The sequence below is a fragment of the Harmonia axyridis genome, chromosome 3, assembly GCF_914767665.1.
Source record: "Harmonia axyridis chromosome 3, icHarAxyr1.1, whole genome shotgun sequence".
Lineage (NCBI taxonomy): Eukaryota > Metazoa > Arthropoda > Insecta > Coleoptera > Coccinellidae > Harmonia > Harmonia axyridis.
The window spans coordinates 22029420-22049267 of NC_059503.1; the positions used below are offsets into that span (position 1 = coordinate 22029420).

Below are 19848 nucleotides of genomic sequence, written 5' to 3' on the forward strand. Positions count from 1 at the left end.
GCATATTGGGCAGAATCATCATATTCTGAGGTCTAGAATTTACAATTCAGCAATTAGGCATTCTCAATGGATCACCCTGTATACGTACGAAATTTTTCAATAGATTATTAAAAAATTCCCAAGGTTGTTTTTCAAGAAAAACCGTGACCTGAGACGCAAATAATATACAAGATTTTTTCAAACCCATGATCGAGGTCGTTTTTCCATAAAAAAACAGCGTGTGCTTCAATTCAAATTTCGTTCGAAATAACTTCCTCCTATTATCTGTGAAAAAAACCAGAAACAGACTACTACTTCCTTATTTCAAATGGCACACCCAGTATATTAAAATATTGGGTAAAAACGCAACGGTTCATGAGTTAATGGGTTTATTATGAAAAAAATGGTGTCGATGAGGACTCACATTTTTTAAAATTTTCGGTAGAAAAAGCAAATATTCAGCTCAAAATTATGATTAGTTTTCCATAAACGTCTAATAAGCCATCTCGGTGAATCACCCTGTATATGAAATAGGAAAAAATGGAATTTGGGACGTAAGAATGGAACTGAAGCGAGTAGATGTTATTTTCGAACAGTTCTTGTAATTGTAAAATGTAAAAAGGGTACGCAAATTTAACCCTTCAAAATACATCATGAGAACCTTTTTCAATATGCAATTTTTGTGCATATTGAATGAAATACTATTTTTGAAAGGCTATACAGGGTGGGTCTTCGACTTGTACATATATTTCAACCGAAAATTCTTGAGGTCAAAGGAAACACTTTTTTCCTTTACCATCTTCTGTTATTTTTTGCAATTTATATTCACATTGTCCTGTAAATGGGTTAAACTGTTGGACAATAAAGCTATTATTTTTTTTTTTTCGATTTGGTTCGGTTGAGAATACACAGGCTTTTGAAAATCCATAAAAAATGTAATTTTTAGTTATATCTCGCAAATGGAATGGAATTGAAGAAAATGAAATATTGGAGATCCGAGATACGTTACACCTTTTTTATATGGAGAATTCAGTAGGTTGCTCGAATGTAGTCATTCACTTACTAAAATCAAATAACCTTGTGTCATATTGATACATAAGGATCAATCGATCAATATTTTCATTTCATTTCATTATTTGCAATTTCTAGAGTTTAGACCCTTAGAGAGTAACTTGGAGAAGAATTAGCTTAAAATAAAAAGTTGTATCAAAGACCCCCTGTTTAATTTTCATTGATGAAGAGCTTCTTAAATTCCTCGAATTCGGAAACACCCTGTATAGAGCATGTATATTAATGACTTCCTAGCGAATAACGAATCACCCAACTTGAATTGAAATTAGAGATTTGTTGAAAAGTGTTTCATTGATTCAGCTCAAAATAGAATTTCCTGGACTTGAGAAAACTATAATTCTCTCCCGAATCGAATAGGTCGTTCAATTAAGCGTAGGAGCTAATTATTTATAATTGATAGAGAAAACCACGCACAGAGCGTTGTTAGAAGAAGAAAACTTGATAACACCTGTCGCAATTCGGATTAGACTCTATTGTTCCTTTCTGCATTGTTTGCCTCATTTGTTATGAAACAACGTAAATCCGTTTATCGCAAAAACTTCAACTCTAATAGGCACATATTACAATAAGGCGGGTGTCAGACTCGATAATTCATTTATCTTAAACGGACTGAATGTGAAAAACAAGACTAATTGAACAAAGCAACAAAGGAGTTTTTTCCTAAATTCGGTTTTAAGGATTAACGCTTAATGGCTCAACGTTGATAAAATCTCGTCAATGGTGTCGAATATTACTTTCATTCTTATTTAAATAACGTGACGCAGTTGTATTCCTCACCTTTTATCAATGAATGAGTGAAAGGGATGATCAAAACTTGGATATCACAATCCAAAATCACGAAATATTTTCAATAACCCAAGAACCTAATGCTTACTTGAAGAATTTCAAATTATTAGGTGTACAACTTTGCTTCCACCGTTTTGCAATACTTGGCTGTAGCGATAAGTGGTAGTTGAGATCAATAGATCGAAGATGTCATAAAATAAGCTTATGCATTTGTAAACATAACGCCATCGAACTATTAGTCGATTTGTGTCTGCATCATAAAGTTATTCTCGATTGAACATGTCAATTCTCGTCATTTGCGGGAGGTTTTAATTTTCTGCTTTAATTTGAAGAAATCTGCGGCTGAAGCTCATCGAATACTCTGCTATACGTATGGTGAGGCCGCTATTAATGAAAGAATATGCCGAGAGTGGTTTCAACGCTTCAAGAACGGTGATTTTGAAGTCAAAGACCAGCATGGGGGTGGAAGAAAGAATGTTTTCGAAGATGCAGAATTGGAGGCATCACTTGATCAAGACTCGCAACAAGAATTGGCAGGATCATTGGGAGTGACGCAACAAGACATTTCGAAACGCCTGAAACTCATGGGAATGATTCAGAAACAAGGAAACTGGGTGCCGTACGGTTTGAAGTCGAGAGATGTTGAACGGCGTTTGTTTGCTTGTGAACAGCTGCTTGAAAGGCAAAGACGGAAGGAATTTCTGCATCGTATTGTGACTGAAGACGAAAAAATGGTTCATTATGATGATCTCAAGCGCAGAAAATCATGGGGATATCCCGGCCATGCTGCTACGTCGACGACCTAACCGAATATTCACGCTTTCAAGGTCATGATCAGTATTTGGGGGGACCAGCTCAGCGTAGTGTATTATGAGTTGTTGAAACCGACTGAAACAATCGCAGGCGATCGTTATCGAACGCAATTAATGCGTTTGAGCCGAGCATTGAAAGACAAACGGCCGCAAGACAACGAGAGACATGATAAAGTGATTTTAAAGCATGACAATGCTCGACCCCATGTTGCGAAAGTGGTTCGAGACATACTTGGAAACGTTGAAATGAGAAATCCTACCCCACCCGCCGTGTTGCTCCTCGGACTATCACTTGTTTCGATCAATGGCTCACGGCCTGGCTGACCAGCACTTCCGGTCTTATGAAGAAGTGAAAAATTGGATCGATTCGTAGATAGCTTCAAAAGATGAACAGTTTTTTCAACGCGGAATTCTCACGCTGCCCGAAAGATGAAAGAAAGAAGAGGCCAGCGATGGACAATACAATCATAATTGTATAACCAGTTTCTTACAATAAAGCCTCGAATTTCGGAAAAAAACAGCGGAAGCAAAGTTTTACGCCTATGTAGATTAGAAAACTAAACTTCGTAAAAAAAATTGAGTGTAGAACCAGAAATACTTATGTCTTATAAAAAATTAAAGTAAAAATATATAATGGCATAATTAAAAATTTCAGAATTCTAAAACGCCTGTTCTCCAGAAACTCGACAATGGGGCTACATATATGTCCTCATATAATCTTTCAAACCTTTTAAATTGTCGTTTGAAACGTTTCACTATTCTGCTATTGGGTAAAAATTTAAAAGTTCTCTGACTAAAGTACAAGAAAATACAGTAACAACAACTACACAACAAATACAACTAGTTCCCTAAACTTGCATAAGCTTGGAGCATCTGAGAGGTCTCACAAAATCCTAGGAGAGTAAAGATAAAAAACATCCAACATTATTACTAGTCGAATAAAGAGACAAAAATAGATAGAGTAAAGCTTCCGTATTACAACATCACATAAATGTAGGATTCAAACAGAATGAAATTTGTTATGGAAGTTTCACCCCATAAATTACATACGAGTACTACAAATAGTTTTATAGCTGTCTACACGGATTTCAAACCCATTTGTCCTAATCCCTCTTACATTGTGGTGCTGAGTTTTTTCGTCATGAATATGTTGGATTCTGTTCAATGAACGATACGCTAAGTGTGTAAATTCAGTTGAATTCTCGAGGCTGTGTTTGAATTTTCCGAATCTTTTTGGCAGTGCGATCTGAATGACTGTTATTTTATTATTATCGTTTCTCATTCACGTACCTAGTTCAACAGGATGAATTTTATGACTGAAAATATTTTATTTCATAGAAGATGAACAAGAAGAACTCTAGGTATACTGGCCAACAAAATAAAAAAATGTGGTGCCAGAGATCCAACAGCTGATTTTGAAATAAATAATGGCCAAAATGGAAAATTTCCAGCCAAAATTAGAATCTAATTAGCCAAATATGTACGTGGAATTATACCTGGAACAACTTTCTTATAATAGCTTAATCCCATGCTCTCTTATTTTATTTTTGGAATTGCTTTAGAAAAACTATATTGTTAAAGATCCACAATTCACCACATCCGTGACTGAATGTAACGCTTGTTTCAGCAGTACAAAATTTTCTTATAAACTTTCACATAAAGCACTTCCTCTTCAGCCACCTAGATCGTTATCCAGAAAACTTGGGTGATGTTAATGAAGGACAGGGGCAAAATTCCATTAAGACATTAAAACTATGGAAGAAAACCTACTGTTTTTTAGCATCTAATTGAATCCGTGTGTTTCTGTAAATAAATACTTGAATCCATGTTTTTTTTTAATACACACGTTGTGTCGAAGCATTTACGTGCTTGTTTCCTCAGCTGTAAGTAAATATTTTTGCTTACTGATCTTGTCAGCTCTACCACTTCTTTAAGTGTATGAACCATGTTCCTAAGAACAGAAAACATATCACTAAGGTCGTAGTAATTTTTTTATTCGTGTAGTCATTTTTCGTACACCTTCTTGTGTTCATTTAACATTTGATTACTAAGTTTTAATTCAGTATTTTTCAAGATATTTATAAGAACATATAATTAAAGCTTCATCACCGCTATTAGAAAAATTCAGTGGTTTTCTAATACCTAAACTATACTTTGCGTTATTACATATTGTAGTGAGAGTTCAATGCTCAACAGTTTTTTCTACGAAAAACTATTCACCATTCTTTGATAGTGTTCTGAAGCTGATAGAATAAATTGTCCATATTTTCACGCAATTAGTTCTTGAGGCGCGGCCACACAGAGACAAAAGAGTCAGGACAGAAAAATTGAACATTGAACTATTTCTATATTTTATACATTTGAAATCAATCCGATTCCAGGTTGGAAAGAATTAAAGAATTATTGGAAAAATTGTGAAATTAACATGAAAAATTCAAAAAGACGTTAAAAAAAACATTTTCTCATGACGAGAAATACAAATTACCAAACACAATTGGAGATAACTCGTAGTAGTTATTTATATATTCATTCAATGAAATTCCATTTTTCTGCAGTCATAAAATATGTAAATCATAATCGAATTTGATTCATTATTTGACATTTACCAAATTCCATAGTTTATTACATCAAAACAGAATAGTTCAATCGTTAAATATTCAAATTGCAAACAAACCGCAAATTGACCCTATAGTAATGAGAAATATCATAAGATGCGCTAATATCATTCACAATACAATTAAATTACGAAAGTTCATAAAAGTGCAAGTAAAATGCAACAATTATCATGAACGTCGAGGAAATACGTAACATCCACATTCTCCTCCTCCACGACCTGCAGTTCAATAGTCAAGTTGGAATTGGTTATTAACATCGAACCAGAGAGCATGGCTCGTAAACAAAGGCCGTTTTCTATGGTCAAGCGCGGCATCGCCAACCTTGCGTTCGGCCCATTTCGCTAATACTCGAGCGCGCCGTCCTGCTTAGAATTGACTTAGCCTAAGCAACGCGAATATCAACCGGCTAAGCTTAGTGCGCTTAGACACCGTGAGTTCGCGAGGTCTCGAATCGCGCAGGCCCTCTCTCTCTTCTGTTCGAGCAGCGCCAACTCTGAATTTCACCGTTATTTTCAGTAAACATATCCTTAATTGCATCGCGAGTACTCTTGCCGAAATGTTTACTACGCTACCTCTTTGAATGGTCGCGCCAAAAACACCGGTATTGTAAGATCGCGGACTTTCGAAAATGCATGCGCCGGAAACGCAACAGTGACCAGTGCAGATTTTCGACAATATTTTCCCAAGTGACTTAAGACACTTTTAGTGCTCAAGTTGGACCATGTGGCTACTGTCACCTTAAAGTTGATTAGGATCTTATGTGTTGAGTTAAATAGGCCAAACAACCCATTATTTGTGGATTTGTGCGTGAGAGACAAACCTGACTTATCTCCGTATTCGATTGCCAAGAACCGGAGAGGTTTTTTTCGATTGACCTAGTTGTGTTTTGATTACATTTTTAACTCTGCCCATTTTTATTCAAAACTGTCCTTGACGGTGAAGTGGACTGAAAAATTCAGTGATACGTGAGCGTGTGTTCAGTGTTTCTTTTTCAGTGTTTCTCCCTATTTTTGGATTAACAATCATCATCGTGCTGGCCTGACAAATGTAAGTTGGCCAAACCTCCCTGGATAATAACATAAATCCCTTTCTTCTAAAAGAAAATCTTCCTTTAATCATGAAAACCAATAAAGCCTGAATTAAACAAAACTGAAATCAAAATGATCGTAACAACTCAAAAATTGCAGAAGAGTGTGACGAAAATCGATAAGAAATCCGCTCATCCTCAAAGTCAATTCAGTGAAGTGATCACTGGAACCATTTCAATTACACCAATTTCACTTTCCCCAAATTCTATCAGCGAAAGCTATAGAAAAGTACCAAATTTCAGACATCAGTATTATTCTCTTTTATGGTCTGTTAACTATTATTTTTGTGTGCCACTAACATGCATCTGACGAATTCAAGTCCCAGATAAACTGACGATGAGAAAGTTTCGTCGGTGTTCCAAAATTTAATAACAAACCACTATCATCAGCGAAGAGTAAAAGTTATGTGTTACTTACTAACTGTTAATCGAAAGTGTTGAAGGAGTTCTTATTAACCCAAATTCGCATTTTGTGTTTTTGATGAAAGTTTTCACAGTCGTTAGTATTGTTCCATGGTCCATAGGATTTGATACCGATAGTATTCTTTAAGTACAAGTGATCCACAATTAAAGATCTCTTCTCAAAATTACCCGGAACAAAAGGAATTTCATATACATAATTACCATTCTGTATTAAAAAAAAAAATTATGCCAACTTTCAATTTTATGAAATGACATTTAGATAAAACGATATAGTAAAAATACAACAGATAAATTGATGGATAAAAATTTCGATAAAAGCTTAAAAATGATTGATTTTTCATTCAAATTATTTTCTACTCTCGAAAACTTCTCAGTTTTAAAGATGGCAACCTGTTAATGATAAAAATAGGATTTCCTCTGCAGCATCCCAAGAAATGTGTCCTAGAAAATATCGACACAAAAAAAAGGTAGAAGTTCTCTTGAATTTATTGCAACAAAACAGATGTAATGAAGGAGTGATCTGATGTATAAGAGCTCGCCTTCTTTCGGTTTGAAATAATCCTCTAGGAATTATATAGGATATTATTGAAATAAAATTTGAACAAGATTTCAATGAGTATAGAATTCCTAGATATACTCATAGAATCTTTTCGTATTGAAAAAAAACAATAAGAGACAACAGCAAATGGTTTAAAAATCCATCATTTAACTATCCTAGATATTGAAAGAGCAAAAAAAATTATGATAATAACAATAAGGCAACTATATAAAATTAAATAGCAACAGTAAAACAAAATTTATAATTGCATATGTAGAAGTGTAATAATAACAAACTGTTTAGTCTGATGTATATGTATATTACAAAGAGAATCAGAGTTCAGTACATGAATGTGATGTTGAAATGTAAGTGATTAAATGTTGTTGTCATTTATTAAAAAAATGGAAATTGGACTTTATGATTATATAAATAATATGCTCAAAATGAATTCCCTCCAAGTAAAGTCCAACTGAGTCGAATAAATCAAATTATACTCCTATCTTTCAATAAATCATTCTAAAACGGATCTTAAGGCCAAACATTTATGTCATTATTTCTGAGACGACAATAAAATATCGGTGAATTCAATGTAAATATCAAGAGACTTTTCCTCGTGAATAAAGTGCAGAAATTATGAAATATTTATAAATATATCGCGACATTTCTGAAGTTTTTGTAATCGTCCAAAAAATTCTATCAATTAAATTATATCTGTCGTAGCCTCCCATGTTTGAAAAGCCTATTTTGCAATCTTTCGATCATATTATCCAAGAAATAGCTTCCACGCAGGCGGAAGGAGACTGAAAAGTTGATAATATTGAAAGGACCTTGTGGTTCGAAAAAATAGGAGAATGATGTGTCATAAATTCAAGGCGAATCTTGAATGAGCATGGTTAACAAGTCGAATCCAATGCTATTTACTCATACTACTACAAAACAATATCGGTCTATTTTTAGTCTTATAACATTTTATACTGGTAGATGTGATTTATTCTACAATAGTGAAGTTGAATAAACACGAGAAGATTTATGGGATCAGTTTGGACAATTCATGTTTTATGATATGCTTCGTTATTGTAAGAAATAACGAATAACTGTAATAATTGAAAAAGAAACCAATAGTAAATATTGCTGGGTTGTTTTCAATACATTGAGATTAATTTTGGTTTATTATTTATGATGATGAACCTTCTGAAACTCTCATCCCAAAAAGTTTAATTTTTTCTTCAAATTTGAGATAGTCTTCAGAATGATATAAAATGAGAAAAGAATTCTTAGAATACATTCTTCTTGCTTTGGTTTTTCCATTCCAAAAATAAAATCTTGGGTTTGACATACTGATGAATTTATGCTTAATTTATATCTGATTTTTTCCATGTACTTACAACTTTTGTGTATCTGCAGTATGTCTAAGATACATTATTTTTGAGCGCTCGTTTCTTCACAAAATCTGTATTTTTCGATTTTGAGCAATTTTGTTCAAATTGAATTCTGTCCGTCCGACCGACTATGAACAAGATTATTCTCGAACGAAAGGACCAAAAGACATAAAATTTTCATTTTTGGTTCGAATCTTGAAATTAGCATTAATGTTCGTTAATGGGCAAAATCTGACTGAAGGTTCCGCAAATATGGCAGTTCTGAATATTGTTTGATGATATGATTTGCGAAAAATCAATGTAGATGAAATCTATATAAAAAATAATATTTATGATCACTTCGCAAGAACTATAGAAAATTCAAGTCGAATAATTCCCTAATTAGATGGGACACCCTATATCTGACTTGATTACATTCAAACAATGGATTCAAAATTAATTGGATCTCGAAATAAATGCAAAAAAAAAAAATTTATATATAAGGTGTCCCATAAAAAATGAAGTCGACAGAGTCGATATCTTTGAAACGGATGACATTTTTGAAAACCCGATAACGGGATGCTTCTCGACAAATCTGTTGGTAAAAAACTGCGTTGAAAAATATAGGGTGTTCCATTTAGGAAAAATAGCAACTCTCCTCTATATCTCTCAAGTGGTGATATATTTCTATGATCCGTTATGAGTATCACGCAGAGCATAAAAATTACTGAAGAAAACGTTTTAGAAGTTTTCGAATATCCCGAATAGAAACCAAGATGACGAAATATCAAAAACAGTCATTTTTCAGAAACGCCCTGTAACTCGAGAATGAATCAAGATATCTATGATCTACTTTCTGATATTTTATTATTTCGAAAAAAGAAATCGGGAGTCCTTGAAGATTTTTTCTCTTATAGTTCTTGAGATGTTTTCAGTGGGCATCGCATTTGGGACACCCTGTACTTTTCTATTTTCGAAAATGAGAATAATAGCATCTGATATCAACTTGATTCTCTCGTTCACAATGAAACAGAAATAAATCAAAGGAGATGACCTCAAGTTCTACTTATCTAATCAAACTTCAACTGAAATTAAATCATCTAAAAAATAACCTTGCTCCAAAGAAATATTCTGCCGTTGTTTGAGGTCATCATATTGTTTGAAAAAATTCAAAATCCCGTCAATAATTCACAGTACTATTTCGAAATCAAACCAATATTCCACTTCATTGTCAGAAATAAATGCGAAGGTGAAATATTGATTTTTAATTCGAATTGACTTCCTTCTACATTCAACCAGTATTTTAAATGAATTATATTGTAATTGATTTGATACTTACTATTTTGAAGGTCTCTGAATCGAAGGTGAGCAGTTATTTCACTGAAAAAATGTAAAACATTTAATGGCTGTTTAATATCTAATAGTTTCGTCCAGAACAATTATTACCTGATAATCGAATTAGAAAGTTGAAATTGTATTATAGAAGTTGCCAAAATAGTTTTAAAAATTCATTAGTTTACATTCTATTAATGATTCATTATGTGATCAAAACTTATAATAACAGTTATTAAAAATGTAGAATTTGAAGAGGTTACCGTAAAGCGAAAAAATTTTAATTCATAGAGTGGAAAAAATATAAAACGATAATTTTATTTTCTGGTCATAATTACTGCTAGAGAAGAAGAATATTCATATATTATTTTCAACATGCAATTCTTCCATGTCGTGTACTAATTTTTACCATTACATTGGAATAATAAATAAATTAAAGTCCTTTTATAGCATGTTGTTCATGGAAAATGAAAGCTCAATAAAAAATGATTCAATGAAGATAAGAATTTTATTCAGAGATATAGAAAATAGTATATTCATCACAGCAATTGGTATGAAAAACAATAAGATTCAAAATTAACACAGATGAAGAGATAATGCTCACTGTAGTAATCAAAATTTAATCATCGAAAACGATTTACACAATATTAAATAGAATTTTTATGTATTCTCGGTTTTTTCAAGAATACATATCGAAACAACATGTTCTCCTCTCATAATGAATTGATCCACTTTCCTTGAACAAACTTCTTCTTTTTTTGTAACTTTCAATATTTTTATTGGAGGTGGTTCCACAATTCGTTGCCTCTGGTAGGACCTGTTTTCATCTGAAACTGAAGGCTGAGATTAATAATATTTCTCATGAACAATTAATGAATAAAATAATATTTGAAGGTGTGTTCGCAGATAGAGTACGACAAAGTTTTGAACTCACCAAGAGCTACAGTCTTCCTTCTTTTTCGCCTTGTCCATATTTCTGTTATGTCTTTGAGAGCCAAATTCCAGTGTTTATCGAAAGCTGTAACATATCCTATGCAATATCCTCGGATGGTAGTTGCATTTCTGGTGAACACCTGCAATGTAATTGTTTCAGGTGGGACTCAAAACTATGGTGCAAATGCTTTTCAATAATGACAGTGATTTGATTTATTTATATCGATATCTTTGAGATATTCGTAGGAGGAAATATTCGGAATACTGAATTACAAACAATGAAATGTTCGTGATCTAACTGTTCCTTCATATACTCTTACTTCATTTCTCAAGTGTTCATATTGAACTAAATAAATTTTTTTTTGGACATTAGGTAAAATCAGATAACCAAATTTCATATATCATTTTGCCCAAATGTCTTTCTAAATAGAAAACTCTTTAGTAGAACACGATAATGAACACCTCTTTCAAAACAAAGGTCCAAAAAACTTGAAATTGAAGGTTTAGGTCAAAATTCATAGCCTCCATAATTGTATACGATCTGAATATAATTTTGTTGATAGTTCTCGAATGAGATCAAAGAAGTGTATACGCAAAAATGAGAAACTTTTCTCTGTATTTTGAGAATATCTCAGAAACTGTTCACTAGATTCAGTTGAAAGATTATAGAGATATTAGATATACGATTATTCAAGAATTAACCACATCAATAATTAATCATATTTTGTCGGCGAAAAGACAATGAACTTCTATGAAATGGGCTTTTGTCATTTCTTCCAGTACTGTTTTTCGTTAATTTATTTGAAAAAGTATGGTCTTTTTGAGCAAATATCACTCATATTGATATAAATATTCTTTATTGAAAGTTGCTACAAATTAAATTGCAACATAATACATTTTCAAGATTTCTCTGTTCTTCAGATAAAATCTTGAATCTTTATGTTCACCAAGTTTTTATCAGTTTTACTTATTAGGTACACTGATATAGCCAGAGAAGTGGAAATAAGAACAAGCGCGTAAAAGCTCTTGACTTCTAGATTTTCTCACACCATTCAGTTCTATCCTTTGCGATGAATTTTAGATTGAAAGTACACTTTTCACGAAGATCTTTACATTTACTATTTTCATTCGAATAATGGAATCGAATAGAAAAATTCTATTTTCTAATAGAAAAATTCATGACAATAGGTAAAGAGGGAAAAATGCTAATGATTCCCCTGTAAATGACTTAGAATCGAATGTAATCCCCAAGCGTGAGTTTATAGGCAAGAATGTGGAAAATCGCCTAGCGATAGTAATTATTTCTAGCATGCGGGGCTATGCACTCTACACATAATCCAAACCAAAAGGGTCAACGCACCAGCGATCGCGAAGCTGTCCCAAGTCTAGCGTGAATGTCCAGAGCTTTCGTTCGAACTAGAGATAAGACTGCCAGTGAAAATTTCTAATCCAGAGTTATTCCCGTTTCCTCATAGATATAAGTGAAATCGACAGTATTTTCTGAACATTACCTAAGATAAAACTTACGTTACATCACATCAATCTGGACTCTGCATTACACTGATTACATATTTATTTATTGCTCTCAATATTTTTAAAGTGGAAGAGGTACGCCACTGAGATATTCAATACTAAAAATAAATTTTGAATTGTTCGTTCTATTCGTGACAAAAATCTCTTATATCTTTTATACAAAAAAAATGAAACATCTTTACTATAATACTTCATCAAGAACTACTTATCTAATAAGAAATAATCTATTGAAGAAATGAAAAATACACGCTAAGCTTTTTTTTTCATAAAAACGGTGCCCATACGAAAAAAGCATACACGATTTTTCGTCATAAATTGAACAAGGAATTCAAAAATAATTTTTAATTTTAAATATCTGAGTGATGTACCATTTTTTCTCTTAAATAATGAGATAATTACCCCTATGCTGCGACAACGATGAACATAAAATTCTTAATTGCATGTCAATAAATACGCAATAACTATCTTTTGAAACCCACCAAATTACATTTGAATATCTCGACCGGTTTCAGAGCAATAAATAACTTATTAATTTTAAGAAAAACTTTAACACGTATCTCGGAATATGAAGCATTTGCTTCTAATAATTAAATAGCAAACTCACATAATTTTCTTGAAACAGTCGTACTTAATTTCGGTTTAGTGTTTCATATAAAGAAAAATTTCAAATCAACAATGTACTTATACTGATATGATTTTGGTAATGTGGGATTCAAATTTGATTGAGAATTTCTTGAATAAAAAAAACTAAAAAAATTCCAATGTTCCATAAACTTATGCACACAATCTTAAAATTAAACTTTCTTTCAATAAGAACCCTGATTTGAATTTCACTCTATTTTGGCAGTTGGCAGTAATGACAGATCGATGTCGGGTGACATAAGTTAGTTAGAAAATATGTAGTGTAACAGAAAATAACAGAATTGGATACACTAGCAACGAGAGCTCAACATGAAAAACTGAGTCAGTCAAAAAATCCACAAATGCTTATATAATGAAAATGCATCCAAATGTGTCAAAGGTATTATTTGATCCGGAGAAATAATTAGGGCGTTTATCTATGAAGAATAGTTACAATTGGCAGTAGAGGACGATGTCGTGAGTGATCATGTTATTTTAAACCTGCTTTCTTCGGTGTAAAGGTATCTTTTAATGAATATTTTGCATCGACTGCTGAGGTCATAAGCCATGGTAGCAATGTATTATTTTCGAAAAATAATGTTTCAAAAGGATGGCGTCACGTGCCATACCACCTGCGAACGCTAACGGTCTCGCAAAAGATCTTTTCTGATCCGATTTGACAACTTCGGTAATTCACTATGGGTTTATATCATCAAGCCTCCGGCCTCAAGAGTATGCAAATGCAAGCATATCATTTTCTGTTTTCACAGCTACAAAATATTTACTTTAAATACAAGGTGAATCAAAAATAGGTACCTAGCTTTCTAGGGATGATAGTACATTGAAAAATAATTTGATGAATAAACTTATGGCCCAAAATGCATATTGAGAGAGATATATCCTTCCAAAGTTGATAAAATTATAAAAATTGCTCCGCATAACTTCTAAAGGGTGAATGCCACCAGATTGAAATTTCGTGCATAAATGTATGTTGTAAAAATATTTTTTTTATTAATTACACTTCTACATTTCTGATATTGTTATAAAGGGTGTTTTTGAAGGGTGAGTCATGATTTTTCTGGAAGATCTTCTGTGGTTATCGATGAATGAATCAGATGACATCATGTGACCACAAAAACTGAAATATCTCGAAAACGGTTCAATTTTTTGTATTTGGTAAGAGTACTTTTTCCATGTAATGTTTTTTGATCTATCGAATGCTTCTATTTTTCACCAGAACAAATACTATGAAAAAAGTTGTCTCAAAATCACGACTCCCCTCTAAAAACACCCTTTACGACAATATCAGAAATGTAGAAGTGTAATGAAAAAATGTATTTTAACATCATACATTTATGTGAGGAATTTCAATCTGGTTGCATTCACCGTTCAGAAGTTATGCGGAGAATTTTTTTCAATTTTATCAACTTTGAAAGGATATATCTCCCTTCATATGCATTTTGGGCCATAAGTTTATTCATAGAACTATACTCATTTTTCAATGTACTATCACTCTCAGAAAGCTCAGAACTCATATTTGATTAAACCTTTATACTTCATATAACCCAAATATTATGCTACTTTTGAAATGAAGATAAACGAAGTAGGTTGTGTCGAAGTGGTACATTCTTTGTAAAGTTCAGGAATTATGGTCAATTTAAGCTAGTCAGTTTAGCTTTGAAATTGTTGATGAATGGAAAGCAGAAATTGCCAATGAACCTAGTCGAACGATTTCCTTAGAAATCGATATTCCTGTTTCTAGTTTGCAACCATGAATACTATTCTTGGATAAAGTCATCAGTTTCATGTTTCTCCATGGTGAGTTCGTTGCTCTCAACTACAAAGCTTTTATGGATATAACGTGGAGTTGAAGAGCTTTGGTGCTGCCGACATAGTTTGCTCCGTTTGGTACATAGGAGAAAAAGCAAACATAGTTCTATACCAATATTTAATTGCTGACAATCGTAACTATAAGACAAGGCATAGTAATCTCCTTCGTATACCGCCTCATCGTCCAACATTCTACATATTGAAAGAGTCAATCTTATAGGTACTGATATACAGTTGTACAATAAGCTATCTCTATAAACGAAGTCCAAAATTACAAAGTATTTAAAAATTCTCTCAAAGATCTCCTGTTGCAATACTCATCCTATAATCTAGATGAATTTATGGAATGTAGTTTTCAACACTTTTGTACTTCTTTATATATTTATGCATGTCATATTTCATATATACACATTTAATGTATATTTTTTCTCTCTCTACTGACTTTTCCAATATCATGTGAATGGTCTTAATGGATAAGAGCTTATTATTATTATTATCAATCAACTTGCTATTGTCTACAATAGTAATTTATGTTCGTAGTGCCTACAATCCTCGAATGATAGTATTTTGAAAAATAATAAACCAGAAGGCTGTTTTGTTATCAATAGCATAATATTCAAAAATTATTTCAATCATTATGTACACCAAAAAACAATTGTTTTAATTCTTTTAAATTCACAATAAAATACATAATATTGCCAAGTAATGAACCTATTTTATTCATCAAATAATCAAAATTCCACTTCAATCCATAAGTCCAGTAATTTGATGACAATCAATTTCACTCGTTAATTGAAAAGATGCAAATCTATATTTGAACTAATACAAATTAGAAATCATTTCAAATTGAATTTTCATTCTTTCACATTATTGTAGTTATTATATATTAAAAAATTCCAAAGAAAAAAGAGAAAGAATATATAAACCAACTAGATCAAGATGTCAGAATGCGATATTGAACTGTCTTAGTGAGTTAATATCAGCATTGAAGACTGAATGTTATCTATTTTTGTATATCTAATATTCAAAGGAGGTATATGAATAGTTTTCGTGGCAATCCTACACCCGAAAATGTATATCTCGAAGGACAAACAGAACTTGTTTTTCAAACGAAAACATTGGCCTGAAGAGATTTGCTGGTCCAACATTTGGGTCAGCGCAAGGTTGAATACAGAAAATAGATAAATACATGACGCAATCTCAACTAAGTCACGAGATACAATTGTTAACAACACTTTCGATCATCAGATTCTAATAATTAACTCGATATCATTTAATAATTCATTTCCGCGATAACTCAAGAACTATTCTTGTTTCCACCAAAATATCAAAGCTGAATGATATAGGCGGTGTTACCTACAATTGAATTATTTCTATTTTATTATTGCGCAAAATGGCGAAAGCGCTAAATGCCTCAGAAATAGCTAAACTACACTATTCCATAATATGGTGAAATTTCAAGCAATTCCTCATTATGGAAATCCATATAAAATATATATGACAACTATTGATTTCCTCATATTCTATTCGACGGTAGACAAACTCTTCAAAGCACCGTTTAACTTTCTCATTATTCATTAATTCTTAGTGTAAATTCAACTTGTACGTGTATACAAAAGATTTCTCTCTAGAAAGACTATCAGATAAATAGAAACAATTCAAGCGAGGTAGAAGGTTATCCAATGGATCTGAAGATCGACAAAAGATCGAAAAATAAATATTAGCGGTACCCGAATTCATGATCAAAGAAACAAAGTGTGTCAATGTCAGTTCTTGAAGAACCATTGTCAGCAGTTATGATGTCATTATTATGCGTAGACGCACTATTTGCCAATCGTTTTCGACATTAACCTTGATCTTTATGAGGGATTGCTTCACCCATAACATTGTGACTGAATAACCATTAGCACTAGCAAGTGAGATAAGCATCGCTTCCCAGACAATTGGGAAGTATCTGAAAATTGTTCGTGAATTTTTTTTCAATGTTGGTGTTTAATTGACAGTTTATCTAGCTACTCCTATTATATAATTACATTTTTGAATGAAGTCTTCATTTTCTTGAATGTTTCAAGGAATTTTCATTCTTAGGTATTCAACCATAATCGAAAAATATTGAATATATTTCACGAATGGTGTTAGATCTCATATCCATGAAGAAAATTAAAATTCTATCATTTATTACATAACATTAAAAATTTCCGAGGATTTCTTGAACTTATGGCTAAAAATATGAATAAAAACAATATTTAACTTGCGCTTTGTAAATAAGAATGAATAACATAAATAGCGGAAGTTAAATATTGTTTACATTCATAATGTTAAAATGAACTTCCGGTGAGTAGAGACCGATACAAATATTATAACAAAAAATTTCCAAATAATTATAAGAATGTTACAAAATTCAGTACGAAGAAATTTGTTTATTTAACCGAAAATAAAATAAACTTAAAAAAAAAGAAACACTTTGTATGATATGATTTTTCTTCATTCGTTGTCAAAATTGCCATTAAATTTAAGAGAAATTCAAGCGAATTCATGTTTTTGATACTGCATCGAATCACTTTTTCTGTGAATGAGCCTCGAAACAAATATTTATTGAATCACAAAATGGCGAATGCGCTAAAGAATTGGGCTTTATTATTTATAGTCTTCATATTTGATTACTCAACAAAGCTAACGTTAGACAATTCGAACAACCAGCAAATTACTTTGTATCGGCTAATATAAATCCTCAATACTAGGTAGAAAAATTATCATTTTAATCGACTGAAAAAAGTAAAAGCAGCTGAATATCACTAAAAGTAAATCTTCCAAACAAAGGAAAATACCCTTATGAAAATGAAACATGTAATCGAAAATAAAGGAAGGAATATGACATCAGAGAAAAAATAGAAATACATTTACAAATTAAAAATGAATCCGTTGTCTTTATGAACTGCTTATTTATCATTTAAGTGATATACATAGTTCATCAGAAAATACCAAACTCTGAAAAAGAAAATCTTCATTCATATCAGATCCACTGTAGTTGTATACTATACCCTAAGAGTATTTTTCTATTTACAAAGGAAGGTGTATCAAATAAAATTTTCTAAAGAGTATTTTTGTGTAGTAAAATTATAAAACATTGGGAAGGATATAAACGTTGAGTGGCGTGTAATACTTCTCTCGAAGTAGTAAATAATCCCATAAAAAGTTTTGAAAAGGAGATTGACAAACACTTCCGAGTAGCAAAAATCTATTCCCAAGTATATTCACCAAAAAGCATAGAATTAGTTTTATCTTGCAAATCTGAATATCCTGAAATATCTCCAGTTTCATTTGCTACGCAGATGGTACGAAGCACTCGATTTCATAAAATGCAACCAGCTGACGTAAACTTTCACTGTATGAAAGTGAATGTGTCGAATGTAAGTAATCAATTTTCTCTCTTCTAACGCTCGTTTAAAGAGTCACTTCGTTGTAACGATGCATTTATTATATCGCAAGCCATTCCGATTTTTCACTTTCATTTAGCGGAATTGCTTTATTTTCACGGAAAAGTGAAATCAGTTAAAATGATATTACGCTACCGCGACGAGCTGCCCGTGTTTATGGCACCGTGATTCTGTAATTGATCATGTCTACTATCGCAATCTTGAACTCGTATGAACTTTTGCACTGTATGTAATCGCGCGTAGAAAGACAAATTTGACGAACGGCTTTATGAAATTTCGTGAACCATGTATTTTCGCATTTTACAAATGATTATGAGTATTTCGTATGCATTTTATCGATAAATTGAGAACATAATTAACTGGTATTCGATTTCATCAAAGTGCTAATATACAGGGTATTTCCGAATTAGACTTGAACCTTGAAGGAGGTGAAGGAGGTGTTAGTACACTCATTTGCTGTCGATTGACCCATATTTATTGATTCCCGAAAATCGAATGTTTCCGAGATATTTGAGTGTTTTTTGAACAATTTCTCATCTTACTTCATATTTCCTCAATCTTTTCTACGTTGATCAAGTTTGATTCAAATTTTGGATTATTTTCATCAGACAACGATATGATATTTATGAAAAAAGCAAAACTATGCTGTAGTAGATGTTGAATAAGAATTCGTATGATTAGAAAGTTGACGTATGAAGAAAAAAAAAAAAATTTTTAATATAAATTTGCCTGCAAATTTCGAATTCCACAAATTATATATAATAAAATTATTTAGGTTCACGTCTAATTTGGAAACATCCTCTATAATGGTATATATGCAAATATGATATATCCAAGCCTGCATTTATTTTTATTTTTCACTTTCTCATTTTCTTAAAATTGTTTTTACAAACGGTTAATAAATTGACTATATAAATAAATTGATATGATGAATGACGTACGTTTCGGAATTTTGTATTTTTCAATACAATTTTTCCTCATCGATGTAGGACTTCGAAAAACTTACTGAATGTATCAACTCAAAACTTGTATATTCATTTCACAAATGTGAATTGTTGGAACGGTTGGTTGAATGAACGAAACTGTTTCTCTAGGATTGATGCATCTGCATCAATCCTAGAGAATATCTATGAATATGTGTGATAGCTATATCTATAGCTATCACACATATTCATAGATCTTCTCTCTTACTCTTCTGTGAAATAGGTATACAAATCAACATTTACAATTGAAATAACAAATTTAGAGTTGATAACTATTTGGTTCATGTTGATTCTAATCAATAAACGATCACTCCAAATCATAAATACTAAAGGTTATCTTTTCGATATATACTATTTTGTTCAGAACTAATTTCAATTCCAAATTGACAAAATATTGAAATCCAACCAAAACGAAAAAAAAATAATAAACCTTTATAATTCATATATTGGAATTGTATACTTGTGATGAATTGGGTTTATTCTGATCGAAATTCAACAGAAGAAAGTTGA

At 32.0% G+C, this 19848-nt stretch overlaps 1 protein-coding gene across 1 annotated transcript in view; it reads right to left on the minus strand.

The window, feature by feature from the left end:
• Positions 1-10490: 10490 nt before the first annotated feature.
• LOC123676976 (U7 snRNA-associated Sm-like protein LSm11) overlaps positions 10491-19848 on the minus strand; it is a 40286-nt gene continuing 30928 nt past the window's right edge. Inside the window, exons 3-4 of the mRNA XM_045613336.1 lie at positions 10936-11074; positions 10491-10834 (exon numbers count right to left, since the gene is read on the minus strand). Of these exons, the coding sequence (XP_045469292.1) occupies positions 10662-10834; positions 10936-11074 (312 nt within the window). The 3' untranslated portion in view covers positions 10491-10661. The remainder of the gene's footprint in view (positions 10835-10935; positions 11075-19848) is intronic.